We start from the raw sequence: 22391 nt of genomic DNA, 5'->3' as shown, positions 1-22391 counted from the left end.
GTGATGTCTGTTCTGTGTCTGCCATTTTCCAGTGAAAGCTTTTCTAAATAAATGCTGTGATCATGAACCATATTTCGGTGTTATTTTCATAATCCGTTATTGATTGAGATTGAGATGCGAAATAATGAGTCGACATATCCTAAACAATTCTAAACCTTTATTTTTCTAACAAGAGTGAAAAGAAACAAAGGCAACATTAAAATGAAAAGTTTATACACAAACTCACGACAACTGTGTGTCTGCAATATCAATAATAATAATAATAATAATAATATTTGAACCCAGGAAACAAAATAAATTGTGACAAAGTGAGTTACAGTGAAGTTACCTTAATTTGCAAAGAGAGAGAGAACGAGGTGAAATAGAAAGGAAGAAAATATGGAGTCAGAAGGATGGGTGCTTAAAAAAAAAAAGAAAGAAAAAAAAGGCATCTAGGGGAGGGAAGGGAGGAGAAAGACCAAGCCAAGAGGTACAGATATCCATTTTGGGAAAGTAGCACCAAAAACATTAATGCCTGTTTTTAACACTTCCCAAAATGTTCTCAGTTTATTCAAAATGCATGTCCCCTCAAAACAGCATCAAACACAAGATTCAATACAACTAAAAAATACAAGTGTAACCACGGTGCTGTTGTCTTAAGATCAGCAGTCAAAAACCCCTCTGCTGTACCTCAGCTTCAGGATCCATGCCCCAAACAGACAGTCCTAAATAAAACCCCATAGCTTATCCAACTTCAACGGGTGGGCTCACGTGAAGTGAAACTGCATCTGCCGGTGCGGAGACAGGCTTCGGTTAAACTAACATTTAATACAGTTGGGATAACGTAGCATACTGACGGACCTCGGATACAACTCTAGACACTCCTATTGCGGTAAGTCCCACATCGGTCCAACACGGTCTTTAATATGTTCACAGGAAAAATGGATCCAGGGGAAGGGTGGAGAATAAAGTTTGGGTAAGACAGTCTGAAATAAAAGTCAAGACGGGTGAGATATGGCTGAGTGTAGGATGAGACGGTGGAGTGTAGAGGGAGAGTCATCGCTCTGTTAGTGTCTGAATGCGTGAATGAGGGATGAGAGGGGACGTCGGGTACGGGTGGGTGGAGGGAGGGGGGGGAGGGGGATGTCCTGCATCTTCCTATAACTTGACACTGTCTTCTGGCACAGAATGCTCCGTCCTTTCGATTCCTCCGACGAATCCATTCAAACAGAGCTCCAGCGCTGACATTATCACAAAATCTGTCAAGTAAAAAAAAAAAAAAAAATGTCATTTCAAATAAAGCTTCAGCATTAAAACTACAATTTCCAGAAAATGAATTTAAAAAAAGCAAAAGCAAGCTCAAGGGGCGGTTTTTACCTGTGGATAGGTCTGGACAGGTAACTGAGGGAATGGGCCGTGGCTGATGGGACAGGTTTTCTTTGACTCCGAGGCATCCAGGGATCTTTCTCCTGTCCCTTCCCCAGTAACACCTCTGTGGCTCTTTCTCTTCCTTTTGGAGTCCTTGGTTCGTCCGCGGCTGGTTCGTCGCTGCTCTTCAAGCTCAATCTGAGAGAGAGAGAGAGAGAGAGGACAAGAATATTAGAGGAAGCAGTTGAAGTGGACAGAACTCACGAAAAATGTAAGATGGCAATAAACACAGTTAGTTTACTCCTAAATTATCTATCGGTTCCATCAGTCAGACTTTTGTTCTTGATACAACAGAGAAGCGACACTTCACACACTGAAATGATGCAAACGCTAATAAAAAGTACAATTTCTTACATATTTGTATATAAACTGATAATTAAATTGCATTCAATCAATTCAAGTTCAGGACTTTTCAACACACTATGGGAAGATTATGTAGTATACCTCAATTAAATACATCTGGAATTCATCATATCTGGATATTTGACTATTCGGTTATTTGTTCGTTGGGTAGGTATTCGCTTTTCAATTTATTTTTTTTTACCCCACTGGATTACAAACATGCATAAAACATACCAAACCTTTTGAAAAGTGCTTCTTAATCAATAACAAACAAAAATACAAACAAAAATACTGTAGAATAACAGAATCCTTAAAAATGAATGCCTTTAATTATACCGAAAGACATGTGAAATGCCTGGCAAAAAAAAAAGGGGCAGAGGTGGAGCCTCTGCAGACTGCATTACGCACGGGCTTACAGCCGTGCACTGCCGGAGAGGCGGTGCGTAATGTGTGGAGACAACAGCCTCAAAACTCTGTCGTTTAGGGGAGAGGGCTCGCAAACGCGACTTTGACTTAGGTGTATTGATGTGGCTATTTTTGGGTTAGTTGGTACTAAGGTAGTTTTGCTTTCAAGAATTTATTGTTCTATTTAGTGTTACATGTCTTATGTCTGTCTTTTAACATCTTGCCCCCTCAAAATATTTAAAAAAAAAAAAAAAAAGATCTGACTTAATTGTCCTGACCTGAATGAGCGTGCGCAGTGTATCTCTGGGTGGAACTGAGGCAGCTTGCAGGACTCTGTGGATGATGAGTGTCTGGTCCAAGGACACCTCGAGCAGATCTCCTTCCAGCTGCAGCTCCACCAGCTGGATCCTGGTGGCTGGGAAAAGCTCCACTACCTGGCCTTTTAGTAAAGGCAGCAGGGGCAGCAGAGACCCCACACCTGAAAAATGAGCGGAACGAAAATGTTGTGAGGACTAGTGACTTGTGCAACGCATTGCTCAACTCAGCTTCTGACAGCTACTTTGAAATCAACACTCCGTCTTACCTGTAACATTTGACTTCTTTTTGATGCCATTTTCACATCCAGCCTGCGGGTAAACAAACATGGTATTACAGGCAGGTTGGATACAGTATGACAAGAAAGTATTAGATCATTAAATTAAATTAAAATAAAGAGTCAGAATAAGGTGTTAACCTGAGTGCCGTTGCTTTCCTTGGTCTTCTTTTTCGGTGACTTCTCGTCCGTCAGATCAATGACTCCTTCCCCACCCTCGGAGTCTGATAAAACAATCACTGAGCTCCCTTCTGTCTCCTTTTCCACGTCTTCACTACGGAGAGTCTCTTTGAGTTCCTGCAGCCTCTGAAGCGCCTGCTGCAGCTCTGGTGTCTCCAGCGCCTCCTTGGCTCGGCCCTGCCAGGTGATGGCCCTCTCTGTGAGACACTGCAGCGCTTCTCCCTCAGGCAGACGCACCGGCAGCCTCTGCAGGGCAACAAGTAACGCCAGGATAGTCTCCAGGCGCGGGCGCCGCGATCGCTGGCATCGCGGACACAAGAAGCGCGAGTCCCAGTCCCACCAGCAGAGGGGGTTCCCTGGTGGTCCGGAGGATGGGAGCAGGGAAGGGAAAGGAACGCAGCCCCCGTGGAACCAGTCCTTACACAGATGACAGCGGAGCTGAGGGGCACGAAGCTGACCGGCGCACACGCACACTGACTGAGGAGGGGCGTGGTTACCGTTACCGTTCTCTTTTACAGAGTTCTCTGAGTGGCTGGATGTGTCCGTCTCCATGGCGTCGTCCCACCTCCCGTTCTCCTTGTCCTCCTTGCAACTTGCAGCGTTATGTCCAGATTTACACATGTTTAGTTTCTGTAACCTCAGTAGTGCCTCCTTCTCCTGGTGCTCCCCTTCTTTGAACGCCATCACCTAGAGAGACAAGGCACGCAAATCAAGCTCACATACTAGAACTAGTATCTATCTAACACCGTGTCCTAACTGGATGCAAGCGTCCGACTATCGCGACAGATGCTCTCCGTCCACACCGAGTACGTTAAATAAGCACTTCTGTTGTAAACAAACCACGTACATATCAGCTGTGTGCTCCATATCAGACTGGAGTTGCAATGTTAAAAGATGGGTCAGTAGTACTTGCTATCCACGTTTGTACTTTTTAAAACAGAAAACACATGTTTTATATTGTGATATTTACTGGAAATAACATACAATACAGCCCGCAGTGCCTCTTGCTTGTGCCCGGGACAAGTTGCGACAACACCACAGGCAGTCACACAGACAGGTGCCGAGAAATTAAACATCATATAAAGCTAACATTCTGACTGATTTCTTCCGAACCACAATTTAAGTTAATAAAGCCTAATTGTGGATGTTTCACTCACCAAACAGGTAGAAGTAAGAGGAGCACAGGATGCTTTTCTTACTCTCTTGGTCCTTGCATTTTAATGCACCTGATTTGTAGGCCTACTTGATCTCAATTTTATTCTACTGAGCTAGTGTTAAAAACACGGACGTCCAAACGGGAGCCTATCAAAACGAGGCTTCCTCCTGAAACACTGTAGTGACGGCCCACATTTACCATAGTTTCCATAGTTGTCACTTGTGCTGTGTGCTTGTGTTTTGTTTTAACCATTAGTGAGGTGGCTGTTACTTTTCTTGACACCAGGTAGCTCGTAATATTTTTTCTCTGGTGGACGCTGCGCATATATCCGCAAGCTTCAATGCTTGCGCTCAAAGTGGTAATAATCAAGTTAATATCCTCATCTATATCCAGGTAAATTGACCCGGTTTTCTCCCTCTGTCGGCAGCACTGACGGCTCATTTCATCTAAACTAATCAGCCGTTCCTCGTCCATGTTTGCGGTGCTCCCAATGCAAGCAACAGAAAAAATAGGAACAGGGCGGCCGATAAAAGCTCAGCTCAAAATGTAGCGTCGCACCACGCTGTGCAGCACCGGGTTGTTCGCGGCCAGTTAGGACACACAATAGAAAACAATGTAATTAAGCTGATTTTGTGGCTGATGCTCCCTCATGTCGCATCCAGTTAGTACACCGTGTAAGAAAACTAAATCTTAGAGGAATTAAAAATAAACAATGACATGCTCTATAAACTCACGATAGCTGCGGGGTCCCTCAGGTCGTGAGCAGAGAGGCCCAGAGTGTTGGTATCAGAGTCATCTAAAGGCTCATCCAACAGCTCCGTCTCATCTCGCCTCTCTCGCCTTTTTGCGCACGGACATAACACCTGCGGGGCGACACTGGAGTTTAGTTCATGCTCTCATGAAGGTTGCCTTGCCGTATACAGATCGTGTTGTTCAATGTTGACAGAAATACAATCTTTTTCAAATGTAATTTCCCCATTTCCTTGGAGTTGCCCACCTCTAGCAGACTGTGCTGGCTGCTCTTCTTCAGGAAGGTCTTGGTGGCCTTGTCCCTCCAGGAGTGAGCGCTGGCTACCTGTAGTTCCAGCTGTCTTAACTCCTCCATGAAGACTGGCAAGTCCCTTCCAATAGCCACCAGGCCCTCTAGGTCATCCAGGCAGGGGTAATGCTCCCCATTCTACAACAAAGAAAGAATTCATAATTAGGTAACAACGACCAAAATCAAGACTAAGTCCACTCCTTATATGCAGTCTATGTTTCAAAATAAGGCCAATCTAAAAGACAGCAGAGATGATGTTGTTTTCTTACCTGGATTTCCTCTAGGTCTGTTACCCAGGCCCGTGCTCGAGTGAGACAGCCCTGTAGAGCCAGGATGTTGGGCAGCTTGACAGGAATAAGCTGGGCCTCATTTACTATTGCCTCCAAAGTAGAGAGAGGGTGCTTTTGCCTGGAGGAACAAAACCATTGACAAAAGACATGTTGACATCTTTGCAACAGGATAAACTAGTTGTGAATTTATGACAACCTCTGTGACAGCTGAGGCGTAGTTTATTGGTTTGACTTGTTTGTCTTACCTTTGTTCAAGGCAGATCTGTGCTTTTTCCTCCCAGCGTTCTGCGATTGTGAGCAGCTCCTGAAGCTCTGCCATGGCCGTCTCCACGGACGCACTCTGGGGCACGTTGCAGCCTGCTTCCATCAGGTTCCTCAAAACATCCAACATCACCTCCTGCCTCTCCCCTCCTTCTGAGCCCAGGGTGCGCCTCACGTCTGCCAGCCAATGGCCCTGCTCCTTTACGCCCTGGAGTAAATCACACTCCGGCACCACGACAAGCAGCTGGGAGCCCTGGTCCAACAAAGTCTGCAGCTGCACAGGCGGTGAAGAGTCCCTCCTCCAGTCCTTGTCATTGGCTAGTAATTGAGCCCGGCTTTGGAAATCCTCCACTGTCCGCAGAACCGCCTTTAAAATCACACGGTACAGAGGTAAATTGTAATTGCATTAAATAAGGGTACAAATCTTAAGCTGAGGAAATTTTTATATATTTACACAGAACATTTTATCAATTTTGGAAGGATAAACAAAATATACAAAAGCTAGTTTACTGTGTGTGTGTGACATAACTCTCACCTGTACTTCCTCCAGCTGGGTGATCACACAGGGCAGGTTTTGCATTGTCTCTACCAAGGATTTCAGCTCTGCCAAAGTCATCTTACTTTCACTAAAAGACAGCAATATGTTAGTGCATGTAACTGAACAGATAGTGGAAATGTTAAAAGGTGCTAAATTCAAAATACAGAGCAGTAATATAGCAGCAAACAACTATATGCTATGCAAAGATATAGTGGAGTAATGGCATCCTGAGCAGAGAATGAAGTCACTCTCCCTCTGTGTGTGTTGTAATCCGAGCTTCTCTGTGCTTTGTTTACATAGCCACGTGTGCATGTTAGTGCATGAGAGTCCCAGTGTGTGTGCCTCACTGGTTAGCTAATAGCCGTGGCTCTGCACTGCGTTCATATGGGGTTACCGTCCCAACCCCCGGCGTCGTAAAGCGTAGCACCCACCCTCCGGTTAACACCGTTAGCTATGTCAACACCGTTGTTTGCACTGTTCATTCTGTTAGCACCATTAGCTGCTAGCCGTCGGCTCACCCGTCGCCATGTTCAGAGCCATGCGGTGGAAATCCCTCAATCATAGATTTGCTCTGAATTTGGAATTTAGCACCTTTAAGTACAGTACGTGATCTATCATACCTGCTCTTTGAGTTACTGAGGAGTTCAGTACTTGTCTTCTGGCAGCGTACTATGTCTTTAAGAACAGTGTTGAGTTTCCGCAGGAGTTCGTTGTCGGGAAACTTTTTTTCTACTGCTTCCATCTTCAGCGTCTCCAGGTCGTCAATTCCTGCAATTCAACAACCATTTGGGTCATACCGCTTTCTTTTAAGATCATCATTTTTCTGTTGAAACCAAGTTTAAAGGGACACATTTAGGCTGATTTCCCACCTATCTTGTTTCCTTCTTCCTGCTCGAGTGCCTCTTTCACTCTGTTGGCCCAGGAATCAAAGGACTCAGACCGAACCTTTAATCGGTGCAACATGGCTAACAGCTCATCCAGGGTGTATCTGTATCTGCAAAGCGAAAGGGATAACAGAAAAGATTAACACACACACGGCGGAGATCAAAGTAGAAAGTAAAATAACATTGTTTATTAAGAGTACTGTTGTCACTCAGGATATCATGGTTCACTGCAGAACATTGGCACACACGCTCTCACACAGAGATAAATACCTGAGGTAGAGTTTTTCAGTGGGGCAGTTGCACAGATCCTGAGTGTGATAGAGACACACCAGACTCTCGGGACAGTTCGAGCAGGCCAGAGCAGAAAGGAAGCATGTGGTTTTACATTTATCACACTGTCTCTCATCGTCAGGCAGCAGCTCAAATGCCTCGCGCTCTGCTTCGGTAATACCCTGGAGGTACAAACACACAGATTTGATTAGACAATCAGATTCCCCATATTCTCATTAGAACATGACAGTATCAGACACATCCAGCACGGCACCAGACTGAACTGTTATTCACTTATAGAGTGATTAAATAATTAGAGAAGCAAATAATCTCAAAGATCTATTTCTGTCTCACCCTTTCCATCAGACCCTTCCGCAGCTTCCTCTCCTCCTGAACAATAATGAACATTTCCCGGTGTGTAGCTGCAGCCAGGTTGAGGTCTAGCTTCTCTGGGCTTGCAGCCATTTTACAGGTGAGCTCCTCGTGGGAGAACACACAATACCTCCGTAGACGCCGGTAGTGCTCAATACAGGAACGGCCGGCAGGCAGCTGAGAGGGAGAGAGAGATTGGAGTGATGTTAATTATGCAGTACCGTGGACAATATGAAATGACAACTTGAGAAAGTGTGAACATACTGTACATACCCAGTCTGCAGTGCAGAAGTTAACAGCTTCAGCAAAGTTATATCCCTGATTGAAGCCACTGTGGTAGGCTCTGGGGAAGGTGATGACAAACTCACCAGCACACTGGTTGGTACGTACAACCTGCCAACCAGAAAACACAAGTTAAATCATAGAATGAGTTTTCACAAACCATATTTTTGTGCTGTGTGCACGTGTGTTTATGTGACACTGACCGGTACACCGTGAGACATGAGGATGTTGGGGTTCATGATGGTGACCAGCTGGTGCAGGAGGTCAGGTTGATACTCAAATAGCTCTGGCGTCAGCTTCTTCATGACCCCCTCGAGTCTCTCGGCTGCCACAGAGGGAACCCCATACCAAGTCTTGGGTTCACCCCTGGAGATGATAGATAAGAGGGGAAGTAAAAAACAGAGAGGGGAGAGATTTAGTCTTTCAGTGCCTTTATCATACGTTAAAAGCTGCTATTGTTTAAGCCTTATGACTACGATAGAACGCCAAACCCACAACAATACACAAAAAAGCCTTCTGTACCAGTGCAGGTAGTTGATGGAGTAGCTCCAGTGATCCTCAATGTGCCAGCAGAAAGCTGAGAACACCATGCCAACATAAAGCCAGGGCACCTTCATCCCAGAGATGTCTCCATTAATGTGGCATAGGAGCGACTGCTCCAGCACGGGCATCACGTTCAAGTTCCAGCCACTGCGGGCGTATTCCTGACCAACAAAGAAAACAGAATGCACTGAGAATAAACACTGGACGAGGATTATGGGGTCGGGTTTTGTTTATATTTAGTCCAATTCTACTTATCGGTCCAGATTGATTTCTTGACATAATATTTGAGCAAGTAATTGAGTGATTTATTTTTTAGATGATTTTTGGCCTTTGCACACCAAGTCAGTATTTTAAATTGTGGTATGTTTAAAAATAAATACGACCTCACATTGTGTCAATCACGTTAACACACCGACTCTGAAACTTTCGTCCATCATTAAAGTTTTTGGAACAGGTTTGATTTCCTGCGTTTTTTGCATCCGTCAAAGGGCAAAAGAGGGATATTTGACCACTCAGAGCCACCATCCGTGCAAACGTCATCATCCAAAATGGTATGATCAACATTCACTTTGTCTCCCAGCACAAAGCACTTTACGATAAAGAAATAAAAGAATATAGAGATGCGGAATTCAAAGATAGATCGAGGCAGCCGATTGCAGAACAGCTTGGAATCGGGGATGGGAGCAAAACAAAGAATGTACAAAAGATTAGACGGTAGTGATTGTGCTCTGGGCAGCTAAACGATAGCTTCTTGCTAATATCATTCATTCATTAGCCCCGTTTTGGACTAGCACTATCCATCGCACCCACGGAAATAATTCAGTTTTGTCTCATATTTGCTAATTTTCGCAAAAAATTAAATAAAACGCATCGGACTCATTGTGCAAGGTTTCTGTGCATAATGATTTTTATAGGATGTCGGATAAAAAAAAATGCATACGGAAAACTGTCAATTGTCATAAATCTTCGAGAGGTTTTAGGATTATTGTCATGTTTAACCTACCATCTCAACAAAGCGCCTATTAAATCGATCGGAATAACAACCAGACAGTTCGCAAACTCACTGTTCTCTCTCTCTACTTTTAATAATGTATGAATGTAATCAAAACACTGCAGCAAAGTTTCTGTTAAAATGTAAATGGTTACAGTCAGAATGCCACATGGGCCTTCTGCGGTCATGATACTGGATTTAAAATCTACTTCTAGTGGAGTTCAACGTAGTTCTCAACATTTTCAACATGTAAGCATGATGCTGCAGTCCTCACTTTATCCTTGATGACAACTGTTGAGATTACAAAAGAGAACGACAATGTGCATACCTCCTCTTCCTTTGTGAGCTTCCTCTTGCCATTGTTCATCGGGAAGCCGCTGCCAAACTCTTTGGAGTGTATGTCCGCTCCGTACTCGACAACCACGTCTTCCTCGATGCTACTGACCAACCTCCAGAACTCTCTCTCCACGAGCTCAGTGGGAACCATCTACACCGACAACAACACACAGGCTGGAGATTAGTCTCTGTCATTATCACCGGTCAGGTCAGAGTCGTGCTTCATAATGAATAGGTGATGTCTGGTGTGGGTGCGCTTACATGGACAGGCATGTTGAAGTAGTCCGCTTTGAAGGCATCCGCCATTTCCCCAAAGCTCTGCAGAGTGTACTCTCGTGTAGCCTGTTCAAAGCCAAACGCTTCTGCAGGTTTCTTACACTCCTAGAAAAAGTTACACATTGAGAAAATCAAAACAAACTTTAGTCATGTGGGTTAAAAGAAACCCGCCAAAACATAGCACGAGTGTCAACGTTTTTACTTACCTCAGCCACACACTTCGGGCATCGCCAGTTGCCTTTGGGAGCATCAGTGAGCGGGGGCAGTAGACAGTAGGTGTGGTAGTTATCATCGCAGCCATCACACAGCAACAGTTTCTCATCATCATCTCCCCGACCGCACATCCGGCACACAAAAGAATCCACCTTTGAAAAAGTGAGAAAAGTACAAAACATTCATTCTACGGCTCGGAGCCAGACGAGTGTGGCTCTCTTTAACTGGAGCAGACGACCACAGTGAACCACAACCCTGTGAAGCACTGAACATAACAAAAGATCAGATTGTGTGTGGAAAAGGAGTCACTATTCTGTCAAAGACCAACGCACTGCATTCACATTAGAAATGCAAGTAATATAGAGCACAGTGCATTGTGTTTAATCATTCGACTTCTCATGGTAGTTTGATATTCAACCTTGTCATGTTGATCTCAACTTCCGACTGCCACCTGGGGGCGTTCTTTGGTCTACTTACACACTGTGGGTTGCCGAGGTTGCGTCTAAGCCTCATGGTCATTTTGGTACAAGGTCCATCTGCATCATCTGCCCTCTTGTCTTTCCCTTTCCCATCCTCTTCCTTTGGTTCTTCTTTCTTCACTTCTGTCTTAACTGTGATGGTAGGAGGCGGCGGTGGGGGGCTCGATGTACTCCCGTCGCTCTGCTTCTCTTGAGCCTCCAGTGGCTCCGCTTTGACTGAGGTATCACCCGGAGTAGGAGACACGCTGTCCTTGATGGTAACGGTTTGAGGCAGCTCATCTAAAATAAAAAAAAAGAGGAGCGAGGAAGGATTAGATTCAGAGGTAGACATTTATACACAGAGATGCAGTGTTGCCTCCAAATTTCCAGGTTTCTCAACGTTACGGTTGACAGATTTAAAGACCATATAGGTTTAATTGTATGTGTCTGACAAGGTGTTTAAATGAGGTTGTGGTAAGGGCACTTACCTTTCTTCCTCATGCCTTTGTCCCTTGCCACCAGTCCAAGTCCCATCATCTTAGGCCCAGCGCCATAGATTTGTAGCTTCTTCAGTTCTGGGTTCTTCTCTATGTCTTCCTCCGTAGGCTCAGGCTGTGGATCAAAGTACATTTTCGTCATGAAGGCGTAGACAAACAACAACTCCTCTCCAAAGCACAAAGAGCCAAGCAAGGGCCAGAAAAAGCCGAACAAACAGTTAAAACAGTGGAGCCTAGCATTGTCATCACAGGAAGGGATTATGCTCGGTTAGAGAGTGAGGAAAAGTTAGCCTAGATCACAGTGAAAGCTTCTACGTTAAGACCCACCACCAGAACACACAAACACCAGCAGTTGCAACCATACAGTTAGAGCAGAGTATTATTTACATTTTGTTAAATATGAGTCTCCTTTTTATCAAATCTTTGGTTTTTGTTCAAAGCATATTATATTGTTTTATGAGTTTTCTTATTGCTTGAGTTGAACATTAGCTGATTCTGAGTAGCAGTAGTTTAGATAGTTATTATTTCTATTACCTAAAAGGCAGGTGATGCTTATTTTCCATTTAAGTGCGCCTCAGCCATGTAATAAGAAGCAAGTGTCCTCATTTTAGACTCAATATAGTTTTATGCTAATTGTGCAGAAAGAGTTCAAACTTAGATCGTTAGCTTATTGGTCAGAGTTGTTTCCTGTTCCAATCACATTTCATCATCATGTCTGACTCGCTATGAACAACAGTAAGATAACAGTATAAAGAATATTGAATAGGAAATTTGTTTTATCAAAATTTAAAGTAGTCTTGACTTAGACTTGCCCCCTATTTTAAGTCTACCTCAAAACTGCTCTGACTTGGACTTGTCTCGGACACAACTTAAGTGGTCTCGACTTCAGACGCTGCTGCATTCTCAGAGATCATTATCCCATTTCCTCTTCTCACTTTCTATTATTGGAGGCATATTCTGAGCTGTCCCAAGAGGACCTTGTTTACAGTTAACAGCAGTGAACCTTGTTTTCTTGTAGCAGGAGGCTTTTAGATGTGTGGAGACGGTGGGTGAAAACAGTTTAAAGTGCTGTGCCCCTTTAAACTGGTTTCTTTTTGCAAACATTGGTAAAACAGAAACTTAATGAGACTTAGCAACATTGTAGTAAACTCTTTGCCATTTAAGACTTCCTCCCTTGCCTTAAATTGTTTTTGCGCCACACTATTGGGCTCTAGTTCCTCTGCCATATGATTGCAAACAGTACACACAAGTCACGTGTGATCAGCACTGTAGACAGAAACACAGAAGGTCTTAACATCACTTTCAATAATCACTGAGTAGATCTAAAAAGCACATAAAAGCAGGTTCCAACATAAAACATCCATTTAAGGTGCTTTCACACTGACAGTTTAGTCCTAATCTGGGAGAGGCTTGGCTTCTACTGGAGTGTGCACAAAGACATCAGTAATATGTGTGCAGTCAGAACGCAACCTGTATTCCCAAAACAAGAAAATGAATGTATGCATGTCATGACAACTTTGTTAGAGTCATTCCTGGCACAGAAACTGGACAGATACACACTGCCATGAAAGATAACATTCAGGACTTTTTTACCCCCCCAAGAAGGGTAATGGAAGAAGCACATTTGTTTAGACTTTACCACCTGTATGCGACTGCAATCTCTTCAGTCGTGCAAATGCAACTCCCGCTGCCCATAAATTGTTGTATATTTTCTGCGTAGATAAAAACAGGCCCCTTTGGTCCGGGGCCAAGATAAGTCATATTGCACCCAACTTTGATCCTACCTGTATTCGACGTAAGATTGATCCTGCTACTTTATACCACCAATGTTGTGCCTGCCCTTCAGTGGCAAAACTCTGGGACAGGATATTTAAATGCCTCTCTGAAATACCCCCCACGAATATTAAGCCCTCTCCGTGCGTGGCGCTATTTGTGAGTTTTACCAGTAAACTCGCCGCCAACTAAACTTCAGCATGGGGCGGTGGCCGTAGCTACGCCTCTCGCAAGAAGGGTCACTCTTTTAAATTGGAAGTCGCCTGACACTCCACCATTCAGGAACCGGGTTAGAGATCTGCTGATATCTTTGAGTTTAGATATTCACTTAAGGGTAAATCCAACATTTTCTCTAAGATCTGGGACCCCTATAAAGCTTAATAACGAAGACTGATTTTTAACCAATTTCCCCTCTCTTTTTAATTTACTACCATCGTTATTGGTGCTATTGTCATTAGTATTATTTCATTGTATAATCTGGCTAGCTATGCTGTATCTATTTCTGTCCCCCTTTACCACATTTTTACCTCTCTGCATCCGTCTGACTGTATGTCTGTATAACTGACCGGATATGTAATGATCGGAATTATTCGTGTTTGTGTTCTTTACTATAACACCAATAAAAACTGTTTAAAAAAATAGGCCCCTTTTCCTAGCACCTTAACTTTGTTGAGCAAAGTACTATATAAGTGGGATGGATATTGGAAGCAGTAGACAACAAAGCAGGTCAGCAGGTCTTGATGGTGGAAGCAAAAAACAAGTAAACCTAGAGAGACTTGGAGGCAAACAATGTGTTCAAAAAGGGTAATTGTTTTTCTGAAATACTTCTGTGCTTTAAGTGACTCCAATATTTTACCGTCCATCATCAGACTATGGTGCTCTGCAAGTAAAACTCGATTAAATTAAACCTACTAGGTTCTTCTGTGTGAGTGCACTCAATAGAGAACGCATGCAGCCACACTGTTAGCTGCTGTAGCGCGTAGACAGCGAGGCAAAACAGCAGAAGGCACACAGACAGCCCAACGACAAAGCATTTCAAGCCAAGTGCAACCACAGAGACAGAGCTGGGGTGAAAGAGAGAAATCCAGAGAGTGCATCAGCCCCACAACAACTAGACTAGGAAGAGTGTGTTTGGCGACTGGGGAGAAAGTGAAAGTTTCTTCAGGAGCTTACAGTGAACTGTGCCATTTAGGACATCTGAAACAGTAGTTCTCAACAACGTAATTTGGCACAGGAATCCAAATTTGCATACATTCAAGACCCAATATTAAGTTGTTGCTGTAAAATAATGCCTAAAAACACACTGACATGGCCCCAAAACACCTTTGTCCAACATACACATGGCTCATTTAAATAACGGTCCTAGAGCATGTTCATGAAGAACAAACTTCTTAAATAAAAAGAGAAGAAACCGAACAGGGAAATCTTCCTCTCTGTGTTCATTGTCTGGTCTAGAAATGGAAGATAATGGTGGTTTACTAATGTCGTTCACCAACTATTGTTGTAATGCCATAGAGTTTTTTTATGGCTTTTTTTTCTAACGTCCGCAACTGTCATGTGAACCTATTATGGGTTGGGGGTGTATGATTGCATGTTAATGATTTAGTGGTTAGTAAAACAAAACATCTAGACAACTTCAGAGGGGGTGAGGTGGTCTAGGAAAAGAGGCAGGAAGAGAGCGGGGGGGTGGGGGGGCGGAAGGCGAGCTTGTATGCTCGAGAGGCAGTACCGAAGAGATGAGTTGAGAACCAGTGGTGAGAGGATGAGGGACCAGATCCTCTGGACCCTGCAAGGGGAGACAATAACAGCAACAATAAACTAAGACAAGAGGGAAAAAAGGGAGATGAGAGAGGAAGGGAGGGAGCCACTCGTTGTCACTGGGACACATTATAGCACATCTGATGCAGGACCTATAACGGTCCAACAGGAAATGTTGTGGATCTAGATACTAAATTCTTCATTGCAAATTCAACATGAAGTTTATTTTTCGAATGTTTGGTGGTATATCTAGTAATTCTTTGGAGAGGGTTGCATCATTTAAAGCCTCTGAACACCCAGATGTTTTCAGTTATCTTGGCTGATTAGACGTCTACTCAGGTTGAAGGTGGGTCGGAGCTTTGTTGGAATTTATTTGGTCAAAAATCATCTCTTCTTCATCTATCAATAACAATGATGAAGGTGTAATTTGGCCGCCCTAACAGGTGCAACAAAGTTTACAGGAGACTCAGTCTAATCAGCCAGATTAACTGAAAACACCCGTGTGAGGCTTTAAGGTCTGTTTGGCTCATTTTGCAGTCCGATACACCAGTTTGTTGTAAGACCATTGTGGTTAAATATCAGGATTTTTAGTACGAGCTGAACTATTACAACAGCAAACTATTTAGACAATCATGTTTCTGTTATCTCAGCCATGACCTTACAAGTTGCTGTCAACAACTAGTCGGTGATTCAGCTGTCACACCAACAGGATTTATTCTAATTCTATTTGGCACCGAACAGAAATGGGACTGGGAAGATGTTTCAGTTTGGGAATGTAATGTTTGTTGACAAGTTTGTAGTCCAGCTAGAGGTAAACAATAGAAATATCTACTGGGTCTTAAATCTGATACTTTTATAAGCTAATCTGAATATGAAACACAATCCCATCTGAAATGGTTAAAAATGTGCCAAACTTTTAATAAAGAAATGCTCCAACCTCAACACACTGTCTGTATGAGCTGTAATGAGAACAAAAAGTTCCATTCCTTAGAAAGTCTCTGTATTGCGTCAATCATCTTAATTATTTTTTAGCACAAATCTGCAAACTTATTTTTGTTCATACCAATTCGGCATATTTTAAAATATGCAAAACAAAAGATGTATTCCAGCATAATAAATGAAAAAAACTAAAATCCATTGGCGAGCATTACGCACTCAAACTGATGAGTAAGCCATCAACCACCTTGGGGAGGGAGGGAGGGTTTAGGGTAGAAAATGAAGCTGAGGTTAGGTTGCATGTAACATGCATGAGATAACAGAATGTTGGTCGGTCCAGAAGTTGCGTAATCATATGTGGTTTATGAAATAAACAGTGATGTGTCTACCAGTGAGATGAAGGGGAGTGGAAGAAACAAAGAAGAAAACAAAATAAGACATGGAGCAGAGAGCCAACACAGCAGAGTTAAGCGCAGCAGCATGGCGGGATGGAGAGTAAGCAAGGCGGGATGCGCTCTGAGTGCACTGTCACATCTTCCACACACTGCTCGGTAACCGATGCACAAGGGCACATGGATAAGCATAGAAAAAGTTAATAACATGACAGCATGGTACACGCTAGAAGATTGTCATCCAACAGACACTTGAGTAGACTGTTGGATTGACTTTTTGTTTGCCTGTAATGATGGAAGCTCTGTTGTTATTCATTTGGCAGTAGATAGTAGACTATTAGACGGTACTAAAACTTTACAATGTTAACAAACACGATTAAAGGCGATTAGAGCCTTTTACGTTTGTGTTTGCTGTTCAAACCAGCTCATCAAATAGCAAGCATATATCTATTGTACACTGAGCTTTAAAGTCCTGGAAAAAAACTGCAGATTTCTTTCAATTACAACATAAAGACACACTGTAGTTGGCACATTAATTAGTGAATTACTAACACAAAAAAAATACAGATATCATCATTAGTGGCACGGATTTTGATGTGTGGTTTAAGTCCTGTGGGAAACCATCAGTGATAAAGTAATTATAGGTCAGGACAGCCTGAATACCTGGTAGTTAAATCAATTTCTGTCATTCTCCTTTAATACAGTCCCACTGCTGAAACAAATTCATCATTTGACAGATCAGTTGAACCGAACCAAACCCATGCAAGTTTTGTGGTCTTGAAAAGCAGCTGTATAAACAAATGTTATTTTATCTCCGATTGGTTCCGAGGCGGAAATGTGATCCGAAAAGTATATTTAAGTGACCAAAGTACAGTCCAGTGTAGCGTTACTGGTCATAGAGGTATGCAAATTAATGGAAAGACGAGTAAGGGTAGGAACTCTCACTCACATCGGGCTGGCAGCGGTTCGCTCTGCGTCCGTAACTGCTCATTTTGGATGGCTGCACAGACTGTCGAAGGGGGATGGAGTGGGGCTTGTACTCTTTATCCACATCCTCACCATCATAGTGCTTTGGCTTGACATGCTAGAAATGATGTAAAAAAGAGAGTTTACATAACAACATGTGAATAAACAGACGATGTACCGCAGTAAGTCTTTTGATTCTATCAAAAGAAAGGATACAACGCATCATATAGTGACTGAGCTACTCTTTGCAGATGGACTCATTTTCAAAGCTATCTATTAGCTGATCACCCCATGTAACACAGAAAGGAGAGAAAAGAATGTGTAGTGTGATACCGGCATGCTGGCACCAGACTGGAACATTTCAAAGGGGTAGACGATCCTCTCGTAGTGCGAGCGCAGCAGAGAACCGATGTTCTTGCCTGGAGGGTAGCCAAGCCTCTGGGCCACACGAGCCCAGCGCCGTTCCTTACAGACCATCTCAAAACCTCCTTCATCTGTCACAATCTGGAACAGAAAGACAAGTTTAGAAAATTATAGGTAAGGAACAAAATAACTACTTTTAAAATGCACTTTCTGACTACACAAACATTTCAATTAATATCTACCCTTGACAGGCCGAACAGATCAAGGATGCGCCTTTCAATGTGTGGGATTTTCAAGGACGACGCCTGGACCTCCCAGAACCTGGCGATGCGGTCCAAAAAATTGAGCTTCACTCTGGTCTCCGCCTAAAATGAGATGCATGAGGGACTACCATGATTACTATGACCAGTTCCATCAATAACTTCAATTATCTGTCAACAATGTACAGCTGTAAAGGAAAATAGAGGAACTTACCTCCAACTCATTAAGCCTCTGGATGCGGGGTGTGAAGCGGAAGGTATCCAGCTCCACTGAAAACGGCGGTTGCCAGTCCTATTTGGGAGCGAAGACATGCAAATTAAACTTGTACGCCTATATGCTAAAACATCAACAACAACTTGTGTAATTTCTGCATTGATGTTGACCTCTATCACTCAAGGAGCTGACTAAAACAACAAATAAAAATGGACTTGAAAGATTAATGAGATAGTGAGTTTAGTTTGGGCTTAAACCTGATTTAATTATGGCTTTCAGGCTAAAGAACTTTTCAGTTTTAACCAAGATGGATCACCAAGGTCGTCTACTCAAGAGCAGGTGAAGTTCACACTATCAACTAGGGATGTCACGAAAACCGATACTTCGGCACCAAGTGGATCACAAAATTCTGAAAATGTGACGGTACTTGTTTTTCTACAGTAACGCAGGTACTGCAGGTACCGTCAGAGATCAAGACAAACTGCCTCCCGCTGTTGCAGGGACAATAGAAAATGTGTTTGGGATGCAGTAAACTCACTATTGACGCATCCAGAGGACGCATCCCTGGTAATGCTACATTGTGAACAACAAATCAGTGTTGAAATCGTCAGGACAGGAGCTAGTTAATGTTAGTAGCCGGTAAGAATCACAATCCTGTACGGAGCTAACAACTAACGTTAAGTGGAGGTGCCATTGATTTACATTATGATCCGTCATGTGTTCAGGCTCTATTCAGTAAATATGGAGTATTGGGCGAGGTAAATACTAACGTCATCATGATGTGTTCATGTAAACTTTTAAAATGTAGTTTTTGGCGAGAAACTTGAATAAATAGTTGTTTGAAGGAGATGTTTTCACAGCAATATAAAATAAATAATAGAGAGGGAATTATGACCCGTTTAATTTCCTAACAAAAACCAGTATGCAAACAGTAATAAATGAGTGGATGTTGAAGTACATGGGATTTATTATTTTACTTCTGTTTTTTACCGTGGTATCGAGAATCGTGGAATTTCCCTGGTATCGGCATCGGCTACTAAATTCTAGTATTGTGACATCACTACTATCAACAATTTAAGGCCTGCCTCCTCACCAATGAATTGTGAAAAAAAACATAATTCCTACACGATCTTGACATAGAAAAAATGCTGCACTGTCAGTTATGTGACCAGCATTTAGTTGAACTACTATAACTGCATGATTACATCCACCAAACCCTAAAGATAAGCAGTGCTGAGGCTTTAATTTACACACTCACACCATGTCCTCCAGTAATCCTCTCTACCCTCTGCTGCAAAAACAGCTTTACTTTTGTTAAAATGTTTTATTCTTCAATGTAACTCCTGTAACAATGTAATGTATTTCCGAATTGCATTTGTTACAAATTATAGCGAATTATAGTGTTTATGAGAGAAGCACAAAATGGAATTTATGGAACATAAATGCAACTGAATATGAGTGTAAATCTTGTTTTGGGGGAGAGTATGTATAAAGTAAATTACTACCTGTAGCTGTTTTATTGTTATTATAGCTCATTTTTGTGTAAATATTCCACACATTTAATCCTGCTGAATCATCATTTCTCCCTTTGCAACAACACAAACATCTGTGGGAATCAGTCATTTGATCTCATCTCATATTAAACGGCTGCTCTTTTTTGTTCACGTTGCACATAACTTTGTCATCGTCAAGATTAACACAGCGAGTCCATGCGCCTTTTACTTAGTACTTATAGAGTAACACTTTAAACCCAAGGCATGGCACAAATGTTACACATAGAACACAGTGAGCATGTCATTTTTTCAACATAATCAAAACATAAGCAAATATTTACTGGTGGAGGTCGAATTTTGCAGATCCCAGACTTCTCTGCAATTGGACGTATCTTTGCGATGTAACCCAGGGGGTCCTGAAACTCCTCCCATGACGGCTCAAATACTGGACACTCCGGAGGAGGTACAAACTCTTCCCCTTCCATTGCCCTGACAACAGGAAGAATGACAATGCAAGTTAATGAACTCTAGCAGACTCACGAATGGGCAGGACAGCATCAATACAGCATCCTAGAAAGCCTTTCATGTATGCAAGTCTTGTTTTTAATTTGTAGAGTACAATTTAAAACCCTAAAACCATGCATGCTTTAAAAAGACAATTTAAAGCCATTGTTTTTTTCTGAATTGATTTACACTTTTTTTTTCTTCAGAGTGCTGTAGGGTCACAACGTTGTGTGAAACTGATACTTTTGACATTTTGATGTTCACTGGCCAGCATTTTGTCTTCAGAAACAACACGTACATAACACACACATCTCAATAAATGCTCCCAAAGACGGTAACCTGAAACTAATTTTTACAAAAGGCAATGCAAAGTTAACATGGGAGCCTAATTTATTTAAGGATGAGTAAAAGAGACCAATGTATGAGGACATAAAAAGCACATTATGCAGCTACTACATGTCACTGCATTTGTTTACTCTGGCTCATACTACTTCCTGGTCTAGCACGGCATTGCTGTCAGCATTAAATATATGGCAGTAAGTTCCTCTGCATGTTTCATAGTTTATCATTTCCCCCCAAAAAACTTCACATAATAGTCAATAACAACAGACATGGATAATCCCAGGATAAGGATTTAGGGTGATTTTGGTCCCCTAAAGTGATCCTTGTTAAAAACCCCTCCCCCAACACCAGACAACAAAACAAATGCCATGCTCAGTTTAAATCAACAAGGCCCAGGGTGGAGAAGGACACAACTTTTTAAGTGATGCTTCATCAGTAGCAGAACAGAGCAACAATCAAAAGGATTTTAAGCTGATGACACATGTCTGCATGTACTTGAGCAATAAGCATTGCTTCATGTAATGTGTTTCATAAGAGTCTTCATAGTAAGAGTCTTACATAAAATGTTGTCCTGGGGGTATTTTATCATGAAAATCATAACAACTATGTTGTGGGACTTTCAATGCCAAAGTGTCCCCATCTATCTGATCCTTTAAAAAAGGCCTTCAGACAAACAATGGCGTGGAGGCCATGAACCCTGAGGTATAGAGAAGGCCATAAAGGCATCCCTGTGGGCTGGGCTGGATTAATCTATCAGCTCTAAAAGAGACACAACAAAAACCAATCACTCGATGACACGAGCCTAAATAGAGACATTTTAAAAGTACATCTTGTTAATAATACTCAATATAATACACATTAACTGTTAAATAACTGTAACTGTTAGGTAACTACTAAAACTTAAACTAACAGAAGAATTAATAAATGTCTCCCATTAAGTGAATCACAGTGTTTTAGTTAAGTGTCATTCATTTAAGTGTGTTTGTGTCTTTTGTTCAGCTATCAGAGGCGATAACGTCGCTTGGTAAAGCTAACATTAGCATCCTACTAAAACTTGAACTAACCTTCAGACATAACACAAGATGTAATAAAAAGAATAATAGTGGTATAGATAAGTGTCATTCATGTCTCTCCTTCTGGACGAACCATGAAGTGTGTATTAGTGTGTATTGTTCAGCTCTCAGAGGCGTAATGAGCTAACATTAGCATCGAGGCCTCCTCTTCTTCCTCAGCCCAGTCCCATCCATCTCCTCCCACGGGTTGACTAACTAGCATCAGTGAGCTAACCTGGCTGTCTGAGGGGAAAGTCAACAATCTGAGCTCATACAGGCTAACTAGCCTGCGAGCTAACCTCGACGCTACCGATACGCTCGTATATAACATGTAACGCGATGTGGAAGAACAACATGCAGTGGTTTCCTGTACTAGTGTGTGTCCGGTAACTGACCCGCAGACACCGTGATGTCCCGGGGTGTGATCGGGCCGGTGGCCGTGCTCTCCTCTCCTCTCTGTTGTTGTGATGAAGCTAACGTCTCTCAGCTGTGCTCAGGTCCAGTTCAGCTTTACAAAGTTCACCGTGTTTCCAGCCTCACTTCTCCCCTTTGTGTACTCCGTTCAGCCGAACACACGGCTTCGAACTGTATATGGTTCGTTTAATAGTAAGCGAGAGTCTTAAACGTTATCAATTGTTGTCGTTATCACTCGTTTTCCTCCGACTGAACATCATCATCACTCTTCTTCAGGTCCATTCCTATCTTTCTTGACGAGACGCCATCTTAGTTTTTTCTCACGACCGAAGCACAACCTCGAAATCTTCACACCACGTCCGTCACGTTTACTCCCTGAAAGTAGTACCCACGTACGCCACTACCAGGCGAAGCACACTACAGCGAGGACCGGCCGTGGAGCCTTTATGTAAGTACACATGAGCAATGCCATCACGTTAACATACTGTCATTACAAAAAGAAAGTAATATGTATGTATGTATATATATGTACAAAAAAATAAATAAATATCTATATAAAAAATATATATAAACAAAAAAATAAATAATATGT

The 22391-nt window shown here is 42.5% G+C and overlaps 1 protein-coding gene across 2 annotated transcripts; it reads right to left on the bottom strand.

Annotated features, from left to right (window-relative positions):
* Window positions 1-137: 137 nt before the first annotated feature.
* Window positions 138-22123, bottom strand: kdm5c (lysine demethylase 5C). Of its 2 annotated transcripts, XM_074643515.1 has the most exons (29): window positions 21781-22123; window positions 19829-19976; window positions 17995-18072; window positions 17763-17885; window positions 17491-17661; window positions 17141-17275; window positions 14835-14891; window positions 11324-11447; window positions 10855-11135; window positions 10371-10529; window positions 10150-10269; window positions 9881-10039; window positions 8541-8722; window positions 8222-8384; window positions 8010-8129; window positions 7719-7913; window positions 7365-7546; window positions 7080-7204; window positions 6831-6978; window positions 6208-6298; window positions 5657-6039; window positions 5391-5529; window positions 5080-5259; window positions 4817-4945; window positions 2888-3613; window positions 2738-2780; window positions 2433-2632; window positions 1357-1545; window positions 138-1238 (listed from the first exon to the last, which is right to left on the bottom strand). In XM_074643515.1, exons 2-29 carry the CDS (start codon window positions 19970-19972, stop codon window positions 1230-1232), a joined length of 4755 nt encoding a protein of 1584 aa, XP_074499616.1. In that variant the 5' UTR covers window positions 19973-19976; window positions 21781-22123; the 3' UTR covers window positions 138-1229. The 2 variants fall into 2 exon arrangements, with proteins under 2 accessions (XP_074499616.1, XP_074499617.1); XM_074643516.1 differs by lacking the exon at window positions 14835-14891.
* Between the last annotated feature and the right edge of the window lie 268 nt (window positions 22124-22391).

Source organism: Sebastes fasciatus, chromosome 8 (assembly GCF_043250625.1).
Source record: "Sebastes fasciatus isolate fSebFas1 chromosome 8, fSebFas1.pri, whole genome shotgun sequence".
NCBI lineage: Eukaryota > Metazoa > Chordata > Actinopteri > Perciformes > Sebastidae > Sebastes > Sebastes fasciatus.
This window is presented reverse-complemented; position numbering and strand designations above follow the sequence as displayed.